This window comes from Abramis brama, assembly GCF_963993115.1.
Source record: "Abramis brama genome assembly, chromosome: 25".
NCBI classification, from domain to species: Eukaryota; Metazoa; Chordata; class Actinopteri; order Cypriniformes; family Leuciscidae; genus Abramis; species Abramis brama.
Window position 1 is genome coordinate 16,604,253 of NC_139987.1, and position 20,058 is coordinate 16,624,310.

General features: G+C 36.3%; 2 protein-coding genes across 3 annotated transcripts in view; both read right to left on the reverse strand.

The window, feature by feature from the left end:
- Positions 1-2,460: 2,460 nt before the first annotated feature.
- LOC311076669 (pannexin-3-like) lies at positions 2,461-7,871 on the reverse strand. Its single transcript, XM_084105040.1, has 6 exons — positions 7,781-7,871; positions 6,563-6,754; positions 4,920-5,062; positions 4,146-4,360; positions 3,301-4,034; positions 2,461-2,893 (listed from the first exon to the last, which is right to left on the reverse strand). Exons 2-6 carry the CDS (start codon positions 6,744-6,746, stop codon positions 2,835-2,837), a joined length of 1,335 nt encoding a protein of 444 aa, XP_083961166.1. The 5' UTR covers positions 6,747-6,754; positions 7,781-7,871; the 3' UTR covers positions 2,461-2,834.
- Positions 7,872-9,408: 1,537 nt separating this feature from the next.
- LOC311076668 (homeobox protein PKNOX2-like) overlaps positions 9,409-20,058 on the reverse strand; it is a 77,307-nt gene continuing 66,657 nt past the window's right edge. For both annotated transcript variants that reach the window (XM_084105038.1, XM_084105039.1), the window contains exons 5-12: positions 19,291-19,462; positions 16,946-17,131; positions 15,335-15,470; positions 14,885-14,982; positions 12,733-12,852; positions 12,439-12,515; positions 12,085-12,263; positions 9,409-10,762 (exon numbers count right to left, since the gene is read on the reverse strand). In XM_084105038.1, the coding sequence (XP_083961164.1) occupies positions 10,521-10,762; positions 12,085-12,263; positions 12,439-12,515; positions 12,733-12,852; positions 14,885-14,982; positions 15,335-15,470; positions 16,946-17,131; positions 19,291-19,462 (1,210 nt within the window). In that variant the 3' untranslated portion in view covers positions 9,409-10,520. The remainder of the gene's footprint in view (positions 10,763-12,084; positions 12,264-12,438; positions 12,516-12,732; positions 12,853-14,884; positions 14,983-15,334; positions 15,471-16,945; positions 17,132-19,290; positions 19,463-20,058) is intronic.

A 20,058-nucleotide genomic window follows, 5' to 3' on the forward strand; every position in this document is an offset into this window, starting at 1 on the left:
TAAATGGAATTTGGCTTGGACCCTGACAATCTTTTCTTGTGTACAGTATGTGGAATTTTCCCAAAACAATATGTATATATATATATATATATATATATATATACACATACATTGATTTAAATGAGTTATTATTTAAATGGAATAAAACTTAAAAACCAAATTATTCATATTGAATGTAATGGAACGTTCTTTTACGTTCTTTAATCATTATATAACATTTATTAGGCCTACATCTGGCTTTAAAGAGTTTATGAACAATGTTTAAAAAGTATAGTTTTTAGATAATGATGATATGCATATTCAATGATAGTTAAAGCAATAAATGTTTCCACGTCTAAGCAATCACTATGCTTCTCCATAAGCTATTTCTTCTCTATAGGTTCTGCCTTGAAATTGGTAATCTTCATTTGATATATAACTAAATTCTGCCCTCATGTGGACATAGTCGAAATGGTTTTTACTTTTACTGGGTGACATTGCCGAGTGAGTTTTCTCCTAAAATCCCTTTTAGAGTAGGCCTACATAATATCAACATCAATTATCAAGGTCTGATGAATCAAGGTCTTTTATGCTTTCCAGTCTTATCTGTTTCATATTAATGAGTGGGCTACAAATATACTTGTAGCATAAAGGCTACAGCATAATGGCTTTCTCCAGTTAGTGTTTTTGTATTTTTGCCCTTTCAGGCTTCTCTTCTCTAGAGCTGATTTACTATTTGCAGTTTCGTCCTCACCTCTGAGAAGACCATTATGAAATCCTCTGGGCAGATCTCCGCTTCAGTACTCCATCAAACTAATCGAGTTTCTCCTGGCTTTTAGCAGGCTCATTAACTCAACCCTGATCACAGGGCAAACCGGCTTGTGTCACAAAACATGCTATTGATGGTGTGTTACTTGAGTGACCCCTCCTCTCCGTCGGTACCACGGTAAATAACAAGTCCTCAAATTGTTGTACGAGTATATGATGCTGCAAAAATAGCATATCATGTAAGTCGTCGTTACTCATGATTGTGCGGACCTCTTGTTTATGCTACTGAGTGTGAGGAAAATATGAGCAGCTGTGACCCCCTTTCATGGTTGAGTTGAAATTGTTTATTAGATTTAAATGACCAGCATCTAATTTTCACTTGCTCAATAAGATCCAGACTGTTTTGCCTATTGCCCTCCTCGGGTTCTGTCTGCGGCCATACTGTGAGAATAAAGTGTCTTTGAGATCAAACATTGGTGCTGAGCAAATGGATCTCACGCAGAGAGGGCAGCAGATGGACTGGGCATGGGAACAAGGTAGCATCTCTCCAAACAGACTTTCAATGAGCCACAGAAAACAGGAAGAGGCCGTTGATAGTAAATGATATGAGGGACACTGGGCCTTTTCTCCACTGAATAAGTAGGGCTATTTTTGTGAAGTCAATGTCTATATATTTCTATAAGTGTGATAACTTACCCCAACCTGACATTTTTTAACAATACCCTCATCCTGATAACAAAGTTCAGCATTTTGGTTAAAATCTGCCTTTGTTTTATAACTCCTGTGTGGTTTTAATGTTTACTCCGGAGCTGTAGCAAAAATATCACACTGGAATTTTAGTTTGGAAGAAAGAGTTCACTAAAATGAGCTTTGTGACAACTTACCCATGTGACAACTAGCCCCAGTCATGTTTACTATAAAATACTGGATAATGGTGATTTGCTATAAATATTGTTCTAAAAAAAAAAAAAAAAAAAAAATGCTGTTGTCCTATATCTCCAAAATCTTGACTGGAATGTCTCGCAAACTTATTGTTATGTAGATGGATGTAGTTTTATTTTAGTGCTCCCAATATGTCAGGCCATCATTTCCAGTGCTTGGATGTGTGAAACTTTAAGTATGTAAAACTTCAAGTAGGGGGAAAGTAACATCTTTAAAACATAAGATACGGAGCTATGGTCCACTGATAGCTCTCATGGGAACAAAAACTTCAGAAAGTCTGGCAATTATGGGACAAGTTAATTCTCATAGGAGGAGGTGATATTTCTCTCTAAGGGACAGGATAAGCTGTACTATTCTGCAGGTATAAACACTTAAAATATGTTCACTTTATGTAGTCTTATTTAATTTTATGAAAGTTAATTATTTTAGAATATATATGCTACCATTTAAAAGTTTGGTGGTCGGTAAGATTTTTTAAAAATGTTTATATTACTGTTTTTGTAAAACAGCGATATTGTGAAATATTATTACAATATAAAATAACTTTTCTGTTTTAATATTTTTTTAAAATGTAATTTATTTTTGTAATGGGAATGCTGCATTTTCAGCAGTCATATTTTTATCACTGTTGAAAACAGCTGATTACCAGTAGTGCAATTTTTTAGTGTAAACTAAAGTACATTTTTTCCCTGCTGAATAAAGATCAAACTTTTGAATGTTAGTCTATACATCTGTGTATGTGTATAATGTAGAAATTAACAAAGAAAACACAAATATAAACAATTTTTATTTCGCCTACTTACAAAAGAAAACAAAAAGTCAAGTAAAGAATCCAGTTTTCAAAGAAGTATAGAATGCACTCACATCAGATAATCAGAATGAAAAGAATAAATTATAAAAAAAATCAAGTTTATGAAGGCTAGCTATTGGAGGCTTTTCAAATTGTCAATACAGACTTTGGGTTTTTATTCCTGAGGTGATTTGTTTAAGAGATCCATAGGGATTATATTAATGGACTATAAAAGAGGAGTTGTAGCTATTGGATGTTCTTGCACTGTCTTCATCTTTATTTGACCTCAGAGGTTTAGCTGTTCTACAGGGGCTCGAATATGACAGTGCTCATGGTTCAGTCCATTGCTGGTGCTTTAGGCAAAACAACATGTTGTAGTCTCCTTCAACTCATGGTACCCCTGGTGGTTAGGCTCTGTAAAGAGACAGAGAGTGCTGTTAGGGGCATCAATTTTGGGATGTTAAGTGCCAAAACATCTTTTGTCTAAAAATAAAGTGCACAATACGGATGCTAAAACTTTTGTTTTTCATTAAAGCCTCCTTTAGAACGAATAAAATAGTTTCATAAGTACAATTTTTGTAATAGACTTTCAAGAAAGTGGTATGTATTAGGCCTTTTTTTCACTTTTTTACCACATTATCTTCAGTTCACACAACATATAATGATGTTCGTAGACACAGTGGACACACAAATGTTCGGTGTCCAACATCCTATATAACATATTTATGTCACTTTGATGAATTTCTGAACGTCCCATATGACAGCCACGAAAATGCCAATGAGCACGATGCGTTTAAGGATATAGATGAGAGTGACTGTACCAAGCGTCATGTCTTGTTCCACAAGAGGGCGCTGCTCTGGACAGTTCACTGCGTTTCCTCTGGCTGCTCCCAGCACAGTCATGATGTCTACAAGATTGAGCTTTCCCTCCTCTCTGGCCTCTCTCATCTCCTCCTCGAGCTCCTCTCTGGCCTCCGCCACCTCCTCCGCCTGCTCCTCTGTCAGCCCACCCTTAGACCCCTTTAACCGAGGAGGCGCGAGGGAGCACACAGCCCTCAGGCGGCCGTACGATTGCAGCTGCGCTACGTTGGCGCGTAGAAAGAGGAGCAGCACGTTGAGATCGTTCAGTGGGCAGCCCAGTTTCTGACCGCTCATGAGCCCCAGTCCGGGCAGCACCTCGTAAAGAGAGAGGAAGGTTGTGTCCCAGCAGAACAAACGCAGCAGGCTAAAGAGAACAATAGGAGCTAGCAGCACATACACGGCACCGTTAGCTACGCTAATGACCTGGAACACAAGTAGGCCAGTCATTTTACACTGAACTAGCTCAGGCACCCAGGGCTGGTCACGGAGGAGGCCGGTGCGCACGTAGCAACTGAATTCGTCTTGCAGAAAGGCGGAGAGGTGGAAGTAGATTAGGTACAGGCACGAGGTGGACATGAAGGTCAGGAGCAGGAAGCCTCGCAGGAAGAGCATGCTGACCAGGAAGTAGGAGCCATGCTTGCACTGCATGTATCTCTCCAGCAGGGGGTACTCAAAGTACCGCTTGCGCTTGGCTCTAAGAAGACAAAAAATAAAATGATTTTTTGGTTTAATCTTTGGAAACACCAACAACAGAAAACAAAGAAAAGTGGAAATTATACACTTCACACTAAAAAACTGCATATACCTCTCAAGCTCAGCCTGAAACTGCAGTGGGTTTTCTGATTGTTCTTTTAGGTCCAGGATGCTCTGGGCCAGGCGGACAGAGCGGTTGTAAGACTTGTCCAGTTCGTCGATGATGAAAAACAGGTCAGAGGTCAGACTGGGCACGGCTAGATACCGCCATATCACAGCTGGCAGGTACATCATCATGGCCATGACCAATAAGGAGTATGGAAACATCTGCACAAGCAAGAGAACAATTGAGTACAGTAGAATCTATCTATCTATCTATCTATCTATCTATCTATCTATCTATCTATCTATCTATCTATCTATCTATCTATCTATCTAAAATCTGTCTGTCTGTCTGTGTGTCTGTCTATCTATATGTCTGTCTGTCATCTATTAATTTATTTGTAATATTAATATGTATTTACTTATTGTACTTATGCATTTTATTAACTTATTTAATACAAATAATGCATTTATTTATTAAAAATACATTTTCTCAGATTTATAATAGAATTAAAATGGACACAAAATAAAATTGTTGACAAAGTAAATATCAGATCTATAAACTACATTTAGGAAAATCAGTGATTTTGTTTGAGACAATGAGATATCTTCTGTAACTCCATATAAAATCACTTGTCTCTTGTTCAGGAGAAAAAGCAAGAGACTTGAGAAAATGTTTCTATTTGCTCTGAATTTGATATGACGTTTGTGGGTCTCATTTGTGATGTACTAAGATATTTAAAAGGTCTCATTTGTGATGTACTTTCTGAATGTTTTTACTCACTTTATGTACCCACAGTGAACGTTCCTCAAAGTTCCCATCTGTGTCAAACTCATGGTGCATGAGAGAGTCCCAGCAGTACGTATCCACATATGCTGCCTGCTTTACTGTGAAGTTGTTGGGAGGAAAGCAGCTAATCTGTGGGCCTGGGAGGGAAACCAGAGAAATGAACATGCTGAGATATAAATGACAGTGTGTTCTACAGAAGCATCACTTGTTGCTGTGTAAGTGGAGAGGCTGGGCAAGAGCTGGGTGGCAGCATGTCTGTAATAATGCTAGATCTTGTCCAGGGACACAGATGGTGAAACCACCGAGGCTGCCAGGAAACACCCTTCTGCGGGGAGTTTTGCTGCCTGGGTGAGAGGGTGTGACCCAGCTACTGAGAGGAGGCCTACTTTATATGGACCACTTAAACATCTGTGTCACTCTCCAAAACCTACAGTCAACCTCCAATTTACTGACTGAACACAACATGCCCCACACCCACGGGCCACGGCTATTATGGATAACTGAGCTCCACAGAACATCTCTGCAAATTATATGATATCAAAGTTCTTCAAACCAGGAGAGATATTAATAGACATCTGAGTTTCCTAAAAGTTTCAATCTTAATCTATTTATGTAGATATACACTGCCATTCAAAAGTTTTGGATCGGTAAGATTTGTAATGTTTTTAAAAGTCTCTTCTGCTCACCAAGGCTGCATTTATTTGATTAAATATAAAAATAAATAATAATAATAATCTTTTGTAACATTATAAATGTCTTTACTGTAACTTTTGATCAATTTAATTCATCTTGGATGAATAAAAGTATTGATTTCTTTTATTTCTTTCCCCCTTTCTATTTTAGAGCAGAAGAGACTTCTTTTAAAAACATAAAAAATCTTACCGATCCAAAACGTTTGTGTATATATATAATCCTGCATTCTTTTTTGCAACTGGCATGTGATGTAATTTTCTTTCCACTGTAAAGTTTGTGTTGATGTATCCTAACCAAATAACTTGAGTGTTGTCAGACCACGTTCAGAGCCAGAGAGGATCAGTCTGCTTGCCTTGCACGTCTCAGTTTAATTAGCATATCTTCTCGTTAGTCTGAAATAGAGAGCTGGGAAAGAGCAGACTGACTGTAATTACAGGCCCTTGTCATCTCTACACGTCTCTCTTAATCATCCTCATGCCAATTAACATCTGTGTGAGCTGATTGCAGACCAGCTCCAGAGGAACTGATTGCAACCTCAAAGTCAACTGCCTACACAAAACAGACAGTTCTCTCCAAAGCACTGTTGGCAGGAAAGCTCAAGTTGGTGGCATTTACAGCCAGCAATTGGCACCCATACCGTTCAAGTCACTAAAGATATCTCCCCTGAAAGCAATTCCAGTTGGTTTGCAATGTCATATAAATTGATAATAATCATTAGCAGATGCTTAATTCTCATATTTCACCAGTTTCCCTTCCCGAGCAGTGCAGATAGCGCTGTCACCTCAGATGAACACTAATTACATCCAGAGTTCCATCAGCCCAGCCCTCAAGCTAATGGTCAGTCAATTAACTCAAGGGTCTGGGAAATTACTGCAGTGCCAGTGTCGCTCTGATGTCCTGTGATTTGCGCACGGAACACTAGGGAGAGAAAAAGAGCTGCTAACCAATAGAAATCTCTCTGGCAAAAGCCATGGACACCAGGAGGAGCGGCAGGCCCACGGAAATGAACTTGATGACTTTATCCAATGGCAAATCCAGCTCCAGGTGTCGGATGCGACTGTCCCCATTACTATCCCTCAGCAGGGCATCAGAGAGCATCGCTTGGGCGGCCGCATTGGCGATAGACATCCTGCCAACTGTGGACGACAACAGAAAATCAAAAGGATATTTCTGGTAGGCCTAAGCAATTTCTTGGTTTAATTTATCACATGTGCTTTCATTCACACAAAACAAGTCTATTAACATCAATATGAATGCATAAGGGACAACTTAAGTTATCAAGAAGCACTTTGACTTTGATGATGTGGTTTAATAGCAAATGTGATACAAGAACACATGATGAGCCTTACTTGCATGATAAAGTATCAAATTAAGCCTTCCATGAAATTATTCCATTAAACAGTAATTATGTCTTCCATTAAATTCGTTAGCAGCTATCCTAGTTCTTATTAACCAAAACCTTTGATGCACTGCCACTTTAACACACAAGTGTTAACGATTATTAGATTGGGCTGTTGGCGCACAACCCAGCATTGTCGACTTTTTAAACAAGTTTTAACCCAGGTTAAGCGCCGTTTTTAGTCCTGAGATATGAAAAAATGCTGGAGCAATAAACAATCATAAGTGGAAATAGCGTGTAGCCTAACTCAGTAAATAGTGATGAGCTTTGTGGTCACAAAAATTGTCACGCGCCTTATTTTGATCGTTTGACGGGGGAAAAACAAACGGAAAACAAGTTATTTTGAGTGAAGAAGAGTTGTATTTTTACTTTTGTGGTCCGAAAGGTCAATTCAGTAGAAAAATGTTATGAACTTCTACTTTTAGGAATATAAGCGCAACAAGAGCGAGACACGCAGTTATTTAAACAAGTCACGTGCTGTATTAGCGCAAATGACACCGATGTCTCGAATATGCAAACAACTAGACTAATACGAACGTTAAACGGGTAGCGTCACATATTCGTCCAATCAATGATACAGACACGTTTGTGAAATGTGAAAAAAACATAATATGCAAATAAGATTAATTTTTAATTATTTAAATTAATTATGAAACCTGATTAATTTCTAACTCAGTATTAATGCTTTAGAATGACCTGGGATAAAAAATAAAAAAAAGAAGTGTGAAAAGCCCTTATTTGTGTACAGTTGCTCTTACAGTACCTTATGAGTTCTTGTCCAGTAGAGGAATGTATTGTGGATCAATCCAACAGTAAACTGGTCCTGAGACTGGAGAGGAGGGATGCTGGCGTGGATCTTAAATACTGGAGGAGGTCTGAGCAAAATGAGAGGCTGTACTGGGCTGGGTTACTGGGTAATTAAAAGAGCCAGAGAGGACCTTTTGAGCCTGCTGTGCTGGGGTAAAAGCAGAGAGAGAGGGTGGAGATGGCCTGCAGGTTTACTGAATTCCCTAACATGCTCATCAGCCCAGTGGCACCAATCCACTTCAAATGCACCCGGCTATGTGGTTTTTCTTGCCTCTGTCATTTCCCGGGTTATTAATACTCTCCGGCCCTGAACAGCCCTGCCTGTGCAGCCATGCTCAAGAGTGTGTACTGGACTGTCACAAACACTGCTATTTCAGATGCATACAGACCTTCACGACGTTTAGAGCTCACTGGAAGGCTGTTTAACCCATTCATGCCCAATAATGTTAAATTGAACACACTGTACAGCTTTTAAGTGGAACTTATTAGAAACAAAGATTTCGATGATTGAGATTGAGGTTGTTGGAAATCTGAGTAAACATTCTGAAATGGCAACATGAATTAAAAACTTCCATAGGACAGAATCCAGCAAGTTGTCTACGCCTATGGAAGGTGTTTAATAACATCTCAAGTCAGCCAAAAATATTGACCAATGAAATAAGAGCTGTATTTGCCAGTGGCCATGAATGGGTTTAAAAAAAAAGGTTTTAATTTTATTCCTTGTTTGGCAGCTAGAGATTTTTATAAAGCCTAACTTTGCCTTTTAGGTTATAGTTATTTAGGTTACAAAAACATAGCGATTTGAGGAACTTTACAGGAGGTCTTAAAGCTGAAATCTTTGTATTACTTCTACAGACCAAAAATACACTTTATTATTTATTAACATTATGATGCTTAAATTAAACAACAGTAAGCATTTCCAGAAATAAATAGTTCCAAGCAATACAATCCTACTGTGGGACTGTTTATCTTTTGTAAAAAAAAAGTTTAAAAAAAAATTAAAACAAATTTGTCACAACAAATGAGTATTTTCACGTTTATAGTTTTTATTAATATTTTCAGTTAGCTTTTTATTTAATTTTGTATGTGCTTTTGATATCAATATTTGTAAATAGCCTATCCTATCCTATTTCTTTTTTTCAGTTAGTAATTTAAGTGATTCAACTTGCCAAGGAAACATTTATAATTTTCTTTTTGTTTAAGTTTGTCTAATATTTCTAGTTTACTTTATTTCAGTTAACAAAAATGTTGGTAACACTTTACAATAAGGTCTTACTTGTTAACATTAGGTAATGTATTAACTAACATGAAATAACTATATCAATACATTTGTTACAGTATTTATTATTCTTCGCTAATGTTAGTTAATAAAAATACAGCTGTTCACTGTTTGCTCATGTAAGAACAAAGAATAATACATGCTGTAGAAGTCACCTTATTGTAAAGTGTTACCAACATGTTTTAATATGTTTAGCTTTAGGTCACAATAACAATCCAACAAAATGCTGAATATTATAATTTAGCAATAATTTGTGTGTGTTCATTTGTACTAGTAATACATTCGGTTCCAAAATGACACCCAGGTCCAGTAGAGTCATAGTTTTTAATTATCAAAAATGGTCTACTGAAACACAATAGATTATGACAACAATGTATACAAACAAATAATTAAAAAGCTCCCCTATCATCACTTGCTCTGGAAGAACAATTAAAAAAAACAACCAAGAAAAGGATAATGAGAAACATGTACTTCACAAAGACCAACTGCAATAACATTCAGAAACATCCTCTGTCTTTTCTAAACATCACATCAGACACAGGTGATTAAATCTGTAGACACAGTTAGCAGAAAAGCTCAGAAATATCTTCACAGTTTTTTGTTTCGTCCTTCACATAAAATAAAGAGGGGCGTTTCAGCCAGGGTGTGATACGCACCTGTAAATATGTCTTTTTTTTCCTGCAGTGTTCTTCAGTAAACTTCATTTGTAGGTCCTATACGGTTTCAGAAGGGCACGAGAGTTTTGTTCCTTGCGTGGAAGAGATGCTTGGCACTGAGTCTTTCAACATGCGTTTGTCTTAAACAAGGCTGATGTTTATTTGCTCAGCCGGCGAATCCAGCGGACAGCATCCTTGTTGATTGTGCCACTGCCTTTTGACAGTTTATAAAATAAATATGAAGTGTCCAGGTAAAATGCATCACTATCAAATGTACATACATTGTGCTGTCAGGCATTTAGATTGTTTGTTTCTTTTTTTTAAACCTCAAAGATTGAATATTTTTTGTTAAATCTACAAAAAGGAAAAAAAACATGCCTAAAACATCCACTCATTGCATGGTTATCAATATGACTGTAAGAGGGTAGACATTATGTCATGCTAAGACACCTGAGAACCAAAGAGACATAATAAACAAAGTAAGGCTTAAATGCATTATATGAATGTGAGTAGCATGACCAGTTGCTTGACGGCCCAATGTACAGTACGTTCTTTGCACAATGTTCTGTCCTCCCTCAAATTCTCACTTTAACATGAATTTTAGCTATTCATCAAGTCCATAGCAGTCCTCCTCTTCATTCCGATTGGATGATCCATGGCACTTAGTGTCCACTGGAAACCATTCAGGCAGTGTTGAGATGTGTTGCCATGGGGATGAGTAAGAGTTAAGTCAATTATGTCGTTTTCGTCGGTCTGATCCTTTATTCGAGTCCTTCGTTGTGATTGAGGCCCAGGTCTCTCCGAACCATCTGTCTGCCTCCCTCGCTTTCTTCATCCTCTTCTTCATCTTCCTCCTCATCGATTCCCTCTTCTTCCTCCTCTTCTTCGTCGTCCTCTTCCGTGCCGTCCATGGAGTCGTCAGTTCCTCCCAGCATGGCTTGCTGCATCGCCAGTGTGGCGGAATCAGAGGACAGAGGCTGCAGGCCGTCCATGCCCAGAGAATCTAACAAACACACGTAGAAACACAAAGAGTCAATTGCAAAAACGTATTACATATAGCTCGAGTTTCACAGACAAGACTTAAGTTAGTCTGATTTAAAACCGATCTGTTTTAATATGTCAATACATGTTAATAAAATATGTCATATGTAATATTTTTTTCTAATGAACGTTTATAAAAACTACTTAAATGTCCTAATTGAACTAAGGCCTAATCCTGGCATAATGTCAGCAACACACTTCCATATATACACAACTGTTCAAAAGTTTGGGATCGGTAAGATTTTTAAAATGTATTTAAAATAAGTATCTTATGTTCACCAAGGCTGCATTTATTTGATCCTGAATACAGTAACAACAGTAATAAAATTGTACAGTAATTAAATTTACAATTTAAAATAACTTTTCTATTTTAATATATTTTAAAATGTAATTTATTCCTGTGATGGCAAAGCTGATCCTTTAGAAATCACATGATCCTTCAGAAATTGATGGTGCTCAATAAACATTTGTTATAATTATCAGGGTTGAAACAGTTGTGCTGCTTAATATTTTCAGGATTATTTGATGAATAGAAAGTTTTAAAGAACAGCATTTAAAAAAACATATTTTATAAACATTATAAAGGCATTATAAACATAATTAGAAATGAAATAGAAATGATAAATATCTTTAACTTTACTGTCACTTTTGATCAATTTAATGCATCCTTGTTTTTATATATATATAAAAATACACTGTATTATTTGTATACATATACACACGCATATATTTATTTATTATGCATCATATACATGCATATGTATACAGTATATATATATATGATAAATTATACAAAATACAAAGATTTATATATATATATATGAAGAGTGCCATCTGAAATTTTCTTCTAGAATGATCATTTTTATAAAGCTTGTATATTTAAGTTAAGTAATTTCACTTAAATGACAATTGATAGGTAATTTGCATTGCCATTTAAGTGAAATTATTGAACTTAAATAAACAAGCTTGATAAAAATGGCACTTAGAGGCTTTTGCATCTGCACTCTTCATATATATATATATATGATTAATTATACAAAATACAAAGATATATATACTGTACATATAATTTCCATAGCTGCAGTGGGACACAGTGGGGATTTTAAGTCTGAGGATATACTCAACTCAGACAGAAATATAATAAACTAATTTCGTAAAATCACTAAATGTGTCCTTTAATGATTCATATTCTGTCATTTTTAATGTTTAGTATTCAGTTCAGTATATATAATATCTAGTATGTTCATAATATCTGCCATGAGATAATATGTTGATATTACTGACTGTCTGAATTGTTTGCCGAGTGGGATCCGTGTGTCTGCAGGACTCCAGCTACAATGGAGTCGGGCCAGAAGCGCTGTGTGGGTCTGTGCTGAGATTTCATCTTCTTGGCTTTGGGGGCAGGGTCAGGATTACTGGCATCCAACATGGGTTGCAGTATACGCCTGCGGGCATTGATAAACCTTTCAAAGAGAGATGAGAGAGAGAGAAAAAACGACACTGTTATAAGACATGTACCAGGATTTTTATTAGATACTATTTGCAAATCATAAACAAGGTTTGTGATTTTGTTCGTGACCATTAGATGGCGCCATTTTGCTGTGTATTACACTAATGCAACAAACTAGCCATTCTTACCAGTTGTTCACCTGTAATAAGGTAAGATTTGTTTGTGCTGCGATTTGTCTTTTCTCATCTTCTGTAGGATAAGGATGCTGGAAAACAAAATTGAGATACAAAAATGTTATACGGTAATATTTAAATGGTGTGCCTTTATTTTTAGTTTTCTGAGGTAACTGTATATGTTTGTCTTTATCTCTTTGGAGTGAGATCATGAAATCAAGAACCAGATATGATTGAAATGCAGTGCATTTTAAACTCCTCTTTGGCTTGTAGGGCAATAATGGGAGAGGAAAACTTCCTTTTTCTCACCATGAGATGCTGGAAGAGCCAGGAACGCATAATGTTTGTGGCATGTTTGGGAAGGACGCCTCGTTTGTTTTTTGATTTCTTGTCATCGGCGTCCAAGAGTGAGGACAAGTCCAGGTTCACCTTGGAAGAAAGAGAGAAGAGAGACGAGAAAGTGAGTGGGGGAGAGAAAGGGATAGTTGCCACGGAAACAAAGAGAGTCGCCAGTCACCATTTCTTTGGCAAGGGCAGGAATGCCTTCAGTCACCATAGCAACGCAATGGGTAATGATACCTAAAATTAAAGCCAAGGAGGGTGCATTTACAGAAGCCTTTCATCAACTCAAAGAGCTGCAGAAAATGTCGTCAATGTTTTTTCTTTTCATCAAACTTATGAAGTACGATTAATGTAAGGCGAGCGAAAATGCAAGAGTTTGAGAGTGACTATTTAAAGGATGCGTGCTAAATTAACTATTTATTTTCCTTTGGTTTACGGCATTCTGAGACTGGCACATTAACATTTCAGAGACGTTTAAGATGCATAATCTACGAGAGCTCTGTGTGCGAATAAATAAATTAATAAAAGAAGAAAAGGAAAAATTAACATTTCCACTTTGAAAATAGGGATAATTAATTTCATGCTACCATTGCCACTGAAAGCCATAAAAAGCAGCAGCTCCCCACTGATTTTAAATTTTTTAAATAAATAAATAATAATCAAGCTCTAAAAACAACCTCCTCATTACATTTGCAGCTGGGTGTCATGTGGTTCTTCCCCCATTCCTCTACTCAAAATACACACACACACAGACACATTGGGGGAGAGTGTGTGATTCAGGAAGCAGGGTGAATTAATTGGAGGCTTCATGCAGGGGTATTATTACTGAAAGCTTGTCGGAGAAGTAGCTACGGGCAGAACTCTATTCCCAGCTTGCGTGTAGTGAAGCACCTCGGCCCAATGTTGGGGATCCGCACAGGCTCCAGCTGTCTGTCAAACCCTGACTAACCTGACTCGTACTTGACAGCAAAGAAAATACTAACTAACAGCTCTAGATTTGCTAAATAAACTGCATCATGTCTATACTTGAAGCAACCAATGCATCATGAGGTTATCTATGAGCGTTAATGTGACACATCACCTTAGGGGTTTTGCTAACAAATGGACCAATCGGGTTTAGCTCTGACTAAGGCAACAGTTAAATGAAAATAACATTAATCATGAAAAGTCCATGCAAAAAAATCATGCAAAGTCCATTATTAATTTACATTGTGGGATAAATATATAAATTATATAATTAATTACTATATACATATTAGTAATTAATTATGGTTAATATGATTACTCTGATTTATTTAAAAAATATTTAATTATTTAATTTGTTTTAATTATATACAGAGTGTATGTATATATATATATATATATATATATATATTATAATTTAAATATATATATATATATATATATTAATATAAAATATAAAAATATAGGTAATGTATAAAACTTTATATATATATATATATATACATTTTTAAATAAAATGTTTATTTTAATTAATAATTAAATAATGTTTGACAAATAAGTTTTAAATTAATAAAACTTTTTTTATTAATTTAATAAACCCCCCCCCCCCCCCCCGCTTTTCTGGGTCTTATTTGTGAAGAGAAAGGCCAACTAAAAATCTGCATAATCTTATGTAAAACAATTATGTAAAACAATTTATAAATTGCATCCACTTCAATGGGGTTGAACGTATGAATGGAGTTATTAATTATTTACACCGAAATTTGTTCTGCTTGTGTTTTATGAATAAGGGCCAATGTTAAATTTAAATTAGTAGGCCATAGACATCATAAGCAGACATCAAAAATGATCAAAATATGCCACTGCAACTGTCTGAAGCCATGTAAATGCATAACAAATAATATTTATGTGTACATTTGTAAATAATTTAGTAATATTTCATATAGACAGACAAAAATATGAATGGAGTAGAATGTAAAAAAAAACTGAAAGGATCAGGCTATAGAATGCTTCTTTGCAACAGCAGTGATTCCGCGTAGACATGGTGTTGTAGTCTAGAAATAATTCACCAGAATTAGTTGTGAAGATACAGCCCTGCAGTTTCTCTGCATCAAAGCAGAACAGCAAGCGTTGTCTGTCAAGCGGTTTCCCTCACCTGATTGTTTTGGATTTGGATGGTTCCCTGTGGTAACCCCTGGGTTAACACCTGCCCCTGTGAGGTAAGCATTGCCACCGGTTGATACAGCGTCCCACCTGTGGGAATCAGTCACAGACACAGGACTGAGGTTATCACAGACTCTACCTGCCTGTTGTTGAAATACTGTAATGCCAATTCACCTCCCGTTCACTGCGCCAAATTAAAACAAAAGGGTATTCGGAACGGATCAAGAAGAGAACAAGGAGTTCTTGTTTTACTGCTAATTAGCTCGATTTCACAGTAATTAGACATTCTGTACTCACAATGGGAGTCAAATTAGTCAAAGAAAAAGCTATACAAATGAAGATAATGTGCATTACTTTCACGAATTTGGAAAGGAAAGCTGTTCCGAAAGCTGAGATCTCTGATTTTGGAGCGGGCAAACGGACTGATGATTGGCCTCCTCACCTGAGACCACCTGAGAGTTGATAGTGGTCATGGCAACGTTGTTCTGTTGCAGCGAACCGGCAGGGACTACGATCCCAGAGGGGTTTATCGTGCTGGAGACAGAGGTGAGGGATGGGGATGAGTTTTGAAGCAGGTCCTGTAAGAGGAGGAGGAAATAGAAATTAGCGTCCACATGTGAATTTCTTGGGGAATATGACTTTGGAAGAAATGTTGTGAACATTGTAAACATAATATTATTTAATATGTCATTATAATATGTTATTTATTATTTAAATATTATTTAAAAGAACCCAATATAAATGAACACACAATAAGTATGCCTGTAAATTCCATAATAAGGCATCAATGATATAACATGGAAATAAAACAAACAAAATATAATGGCCTAAATTATCTTCATTTGGGGGCTTTTCTCAAAAAATACAATACCATTTAACAGCTTGGGGTTGGTAAGATTGATATTAATGTTTCTGAAAAAAGTCTCTCTATTATACAGAACCCTGCACATGACATATATATAAAAATATGTATATCGTGGCCATGAATTAACCATTTGTTCCCACAAATTACTAATACGCCAGCAAGTTTTACTAATTCTTTCCCTCGTTTTAAGTAAATCATGCACACAATATAATAATTAATTGCCTTGTTTTACTAAATCTCGGCCATGTTCTAATAATTTGTTCCCTTTTTTTAGTTCAGTCAAAACGAGAGAACGAATTAGTTCAATATAGCTGGGATTTGCTAAAACAAGGAGATTAATTAAAACAAGGAAACGAAAGGCGCGTTCACACCAAGGATGATAACTATAAAGATATAGTTCTAAATTTTAAAGATTATCCCAAAGTCCACCCCACAGCTATAACGATAACGGCACAGAGAAACGATATCGCTGGAATCAATTTCAGAATGATTTCATCTAGCTGATGAACGATAAAAACATTAACAGCCAATCAGAATCCATCCTGCTGTAACACGCTCGAGCATTTAAAGTGACAGACAAGCATGCACTATTACTCTAGATTCTAGATAAAGTTTCATGCTTAAGAAACATTCATTATTAACATCTATTATGAAAACTGTTGTGCAGCTTAATATTGTTTTAATATAATTTTTTCAGGATTCTATAATGAATAGAAGTTCAAAAAACAGCATTTATTTGAAATAGAAATCTTTTGTAACATTATAAATGTCTTCAATGCTATTGTCTTTCGATCGGTTTAATGTATCCGAATTGTAAGTGTATACTTGTATTTTTGCTGAATAAAAGTATTCATTTCTTTTATTTTATTTTATCACTGACCCCAAACTTTTGAACAGTAGTGCGTATGTGATTAATTCCGATTGCCATTTTAATTCAGTTATAATTGATTGACAGTCCTAGATAAAACATCCAAAAGTGTGTGCTTTAAGTCTTCTCACGCAGAGGTCAGCAAAGTTCAGCAGGAGCAGCAAGGGCAAGCCAGATGTGACCTTTTGCATCCCCGGGAGAAGAGCTTGTGTTCGTGCAAGTGTAAATGTTACTGCTGTGAGAGTGTGTGCATTCATATGGCACTGTGTTTATGTGTTAGAAACAAGCTTTAGCCTTTAAACTGAAGGTCTGTCAGTCACCTGCTGCAGACCGAGGTTGGTCTGTGATGGTGAATACGGGCCGCCCAGGTCGTTCCGTAGCAGATTGTCACTGTGCATCTTGGTCTTGAGGCAGGTGATGTAACGGTTGCAGAAGTCTTTACAGAGCTCGTTCACCTTCTCCAGCTCCAGCAGGTGGATCCGCAACACCTGGATCGCCTTCACCATCTGTGTCACAGTTTTGGGGGTAACACATTACAAGTAACGTGAGTTATGTAATCAGATTACTGTTTTCAAGTAACTAGTAAAGTCCTTGTGTTGAAAGAAATGTTGTGTGCGCTTTGTAAACAAAGGGTTATTGTAGTTCTAGACTAAATGTGAGCATTTACTCATCTCACTTGCACAAAAACATATTCAGTATTTCTCAAAATAAATTAAAACTGTAATGCAAACTCGGGATATAACACAAAACTGCAATAATTTTGTTTTATATGTGTTAGGTAATAAAAATATACTTTATATAATATACTAATTTTGCTTTTCCTTCAGCCTGAGGTTTATTCATTTCACTTTTTCTAATGAGGGGCCTTTACATTAGCCAAAAACAGAACTTTTTTATTTTTATTTTAAAAAAACAAACAACCAAGCCAATCCCAGGTTAGAAAAAGTAACGCAAAAGTAAGGCAACGCATTTCTTTCCATGAAAAGTAACTAAGTAATCCAAAAAAGTAACACATTACTTTTAATAAAAGTAACTTTCCCCAATATTGCTATGTCAACACACAAAAATTGATACAGGAAGCAGTTTACAAAGGTGGTCTAAACCAGTGTTACAGGTATTTTACTGATATTTATGTATATACAGTACATACTATTATAGTATTTATTTGTGACTATTTTAAATTAGCTATTAATTTTATATTTTTAGTTTTCATTTTAAATTTTAGTTTAAGTTTTAGCTTAAATCTTTTGACTTTTTATTAGTTTTTTATTATATTTAGCTATAATTTATAATTATTTCAGTTTTAGTTCTTCAAATTCAACCTCAACATTTCAATTTTTTAATCAGTTTTTAATCAAATATTTATATTTAATTAATTTAATTTAGCAAGATGCCAGTACTGAAAATGAAATTTAAGATACAGCATCTAAACAGACAAAATGAGATGATACAACCTGAAATAAATAAATAAATGTAATAAATGTAAATAAATGTATTATTTTATTTATTTATTCATTCATTCATTTAAATACCAAAGGGAGGATTTTGGACTTGAAGTAACATCTGTTCCTCAAACTAAGCTATAATAGGAATTCAGGACACTTTGAATATACAGTATTGTCAAGTAACATTTATTTATATTGCGCTTTTTACAATACAGATTGTTTCAAAGCAGCTCAAACAATTTTGCACTATGATATGGGTCACTTTTTTACATTTTATGGATATTTTTTTTTACCATTTATTAAAAATAAAAATAAAAAAAGAGCAGCCAGGACACTCTGGAAAACAGATAAGTAAATAATAAAGGAATTTCATTTATTAAGGAAATTATTTGCATAACCTTTGAAAAAAAAAAAAATAATAATCTGAGCTAGCCAGGCCTCCCTGCCACTGCTTGCCTGGTTGCGTTGTTTAATGCTACAAACACTTACGAGTTCTGCTGATACAGTTGGACGGCACTGAACTTTCAGTTCCAACTACCCGGCATTCAAATAGTCACCGCCCAAAGTCAGAACTCAAGGACGACCAAATGGGCTAAAAAATGCTTTGCCAAGGAGGAGATAAATCTGCCAATTACTGCAGCTCGTTTAATCAGGGCTCAGTGCCATCTCTCTGAGGCGAGAACGAAGCGCAGCGCGGGCGCTATAACTGTCGCAATGAAGAGTTAGTGAACGGAAGACTCGTGTGTGTGACCAGTGTGTCGTAAAGCACACAGATGCAGAGTTAATTGACTGAGCAGCGCTAGTCGGCCGAGTGCCCCGGTAATGATGAACAGTGACCTTTTTCTTCCTCCTTCCCTTAATTTCTAATTACTGTTAACTGTCTTGCAGGGCACAGAAAAGAAGAGATGATGAATATGAGGGAGAGAGTTAGAGGAAACGAGAACAATAGAGGGGGAAAAAAGAGCTACGGACTAGAGGGGGGCGAGTGTCATTGTGACTAACACCCCTGACTTTATTTTCAGTAAAACATTGTTTATTCCTATTCGTTTTAATGATATTTTAAGCAACAAACTACCTCAGAATTTAAAGTACACAGTGCTAATATGCCAGCAGAGGGCAGTGCAAATATGACATTTAGGTACAGGAAGTAAACAAGTTTTTAAGAGCAGGTAACAGCTGAACTTGACACAGATAAAGCAACAAGAGACATGAGTGTTTACCAGGTTGTCTAGTTCAGGGTCCTCACTGAAGAAAGGCTTGTGGTCCTGCTCTTGCTGGTGGACGAAGTTCTCGATGTCGACGTCAAAGCTGGCGGAGGTGATGCATTCTGAGCCCTGTGTTGCTTGCTCACACTTCTCAAACAGCAACGCCAGAAGAGGGAAAAGAGGATGTCTGCCGGACACAGAAAGAGATCTTATTTAATTATATTACGGTATTTTTTATAGTATTCATCATTTACTGTATCATGCGTAAATTAATGCAGCCTTATGAGCATAATAATTCTTATTAACCCTAATCCTATCCTATTTTATTGTGTATATCTCTCTCCACAGATCATGTTTCACATATTCTGAAGGAATTAAAGAGTATATACTGTGGATTACACAGTAAGCCATACACCAGTATTTAATATAATAACCAGTTAAGAAGAAAATAACCAGTTTAATTGGTTCAGTCAGGACAGATGACATTACACAGCAGAATATATAATCTTTGTCATCTTCATTTGATTGTAGGCATAAGCTCTGTCTAAAGGTTTCTTCTAGCAAGTTGACATTTGTCATGTTAACAGCATTAACATTTCCTGTATCATCAGAGGATGAATATGTTTGCACTGGTTTAAGCCTGTCCAGAGAGAGGCTTCTGCTGAAGAGCAGACCTAATGAAAGCTCAAATTCACTCAGCTCAGCCTCTTGAAAGCTAAGCCTAGCCTGACACGCAGATTCAATTAAAAAGAAAACAACATCACCACAACAAATGATTAAGGG

Coding starts and splice junctions, on each gene's coding strand:
- LOC311076669 (XM_084105040.1), bottom strand. CDS start 6,746: ATGTCTATCGCCAATGCGGCCGCCCAAGCGATGCTCTCTGATGCCCTG. Junction 4,361..4,919: donor GTTCACTGTGGGTACATAAA/GTGAGTAAAAAC, acceptor TTGCTTGTGCAG/ATGTTTCCATACTCCTTATT. Junction 4,035..4,145: donor TTTCAGGCTGAGCTTGAGAG/GTATATGCAGTT, acceptor TTGTCTTCTTAG/AGCCAAGCGCAAGCGGTACT.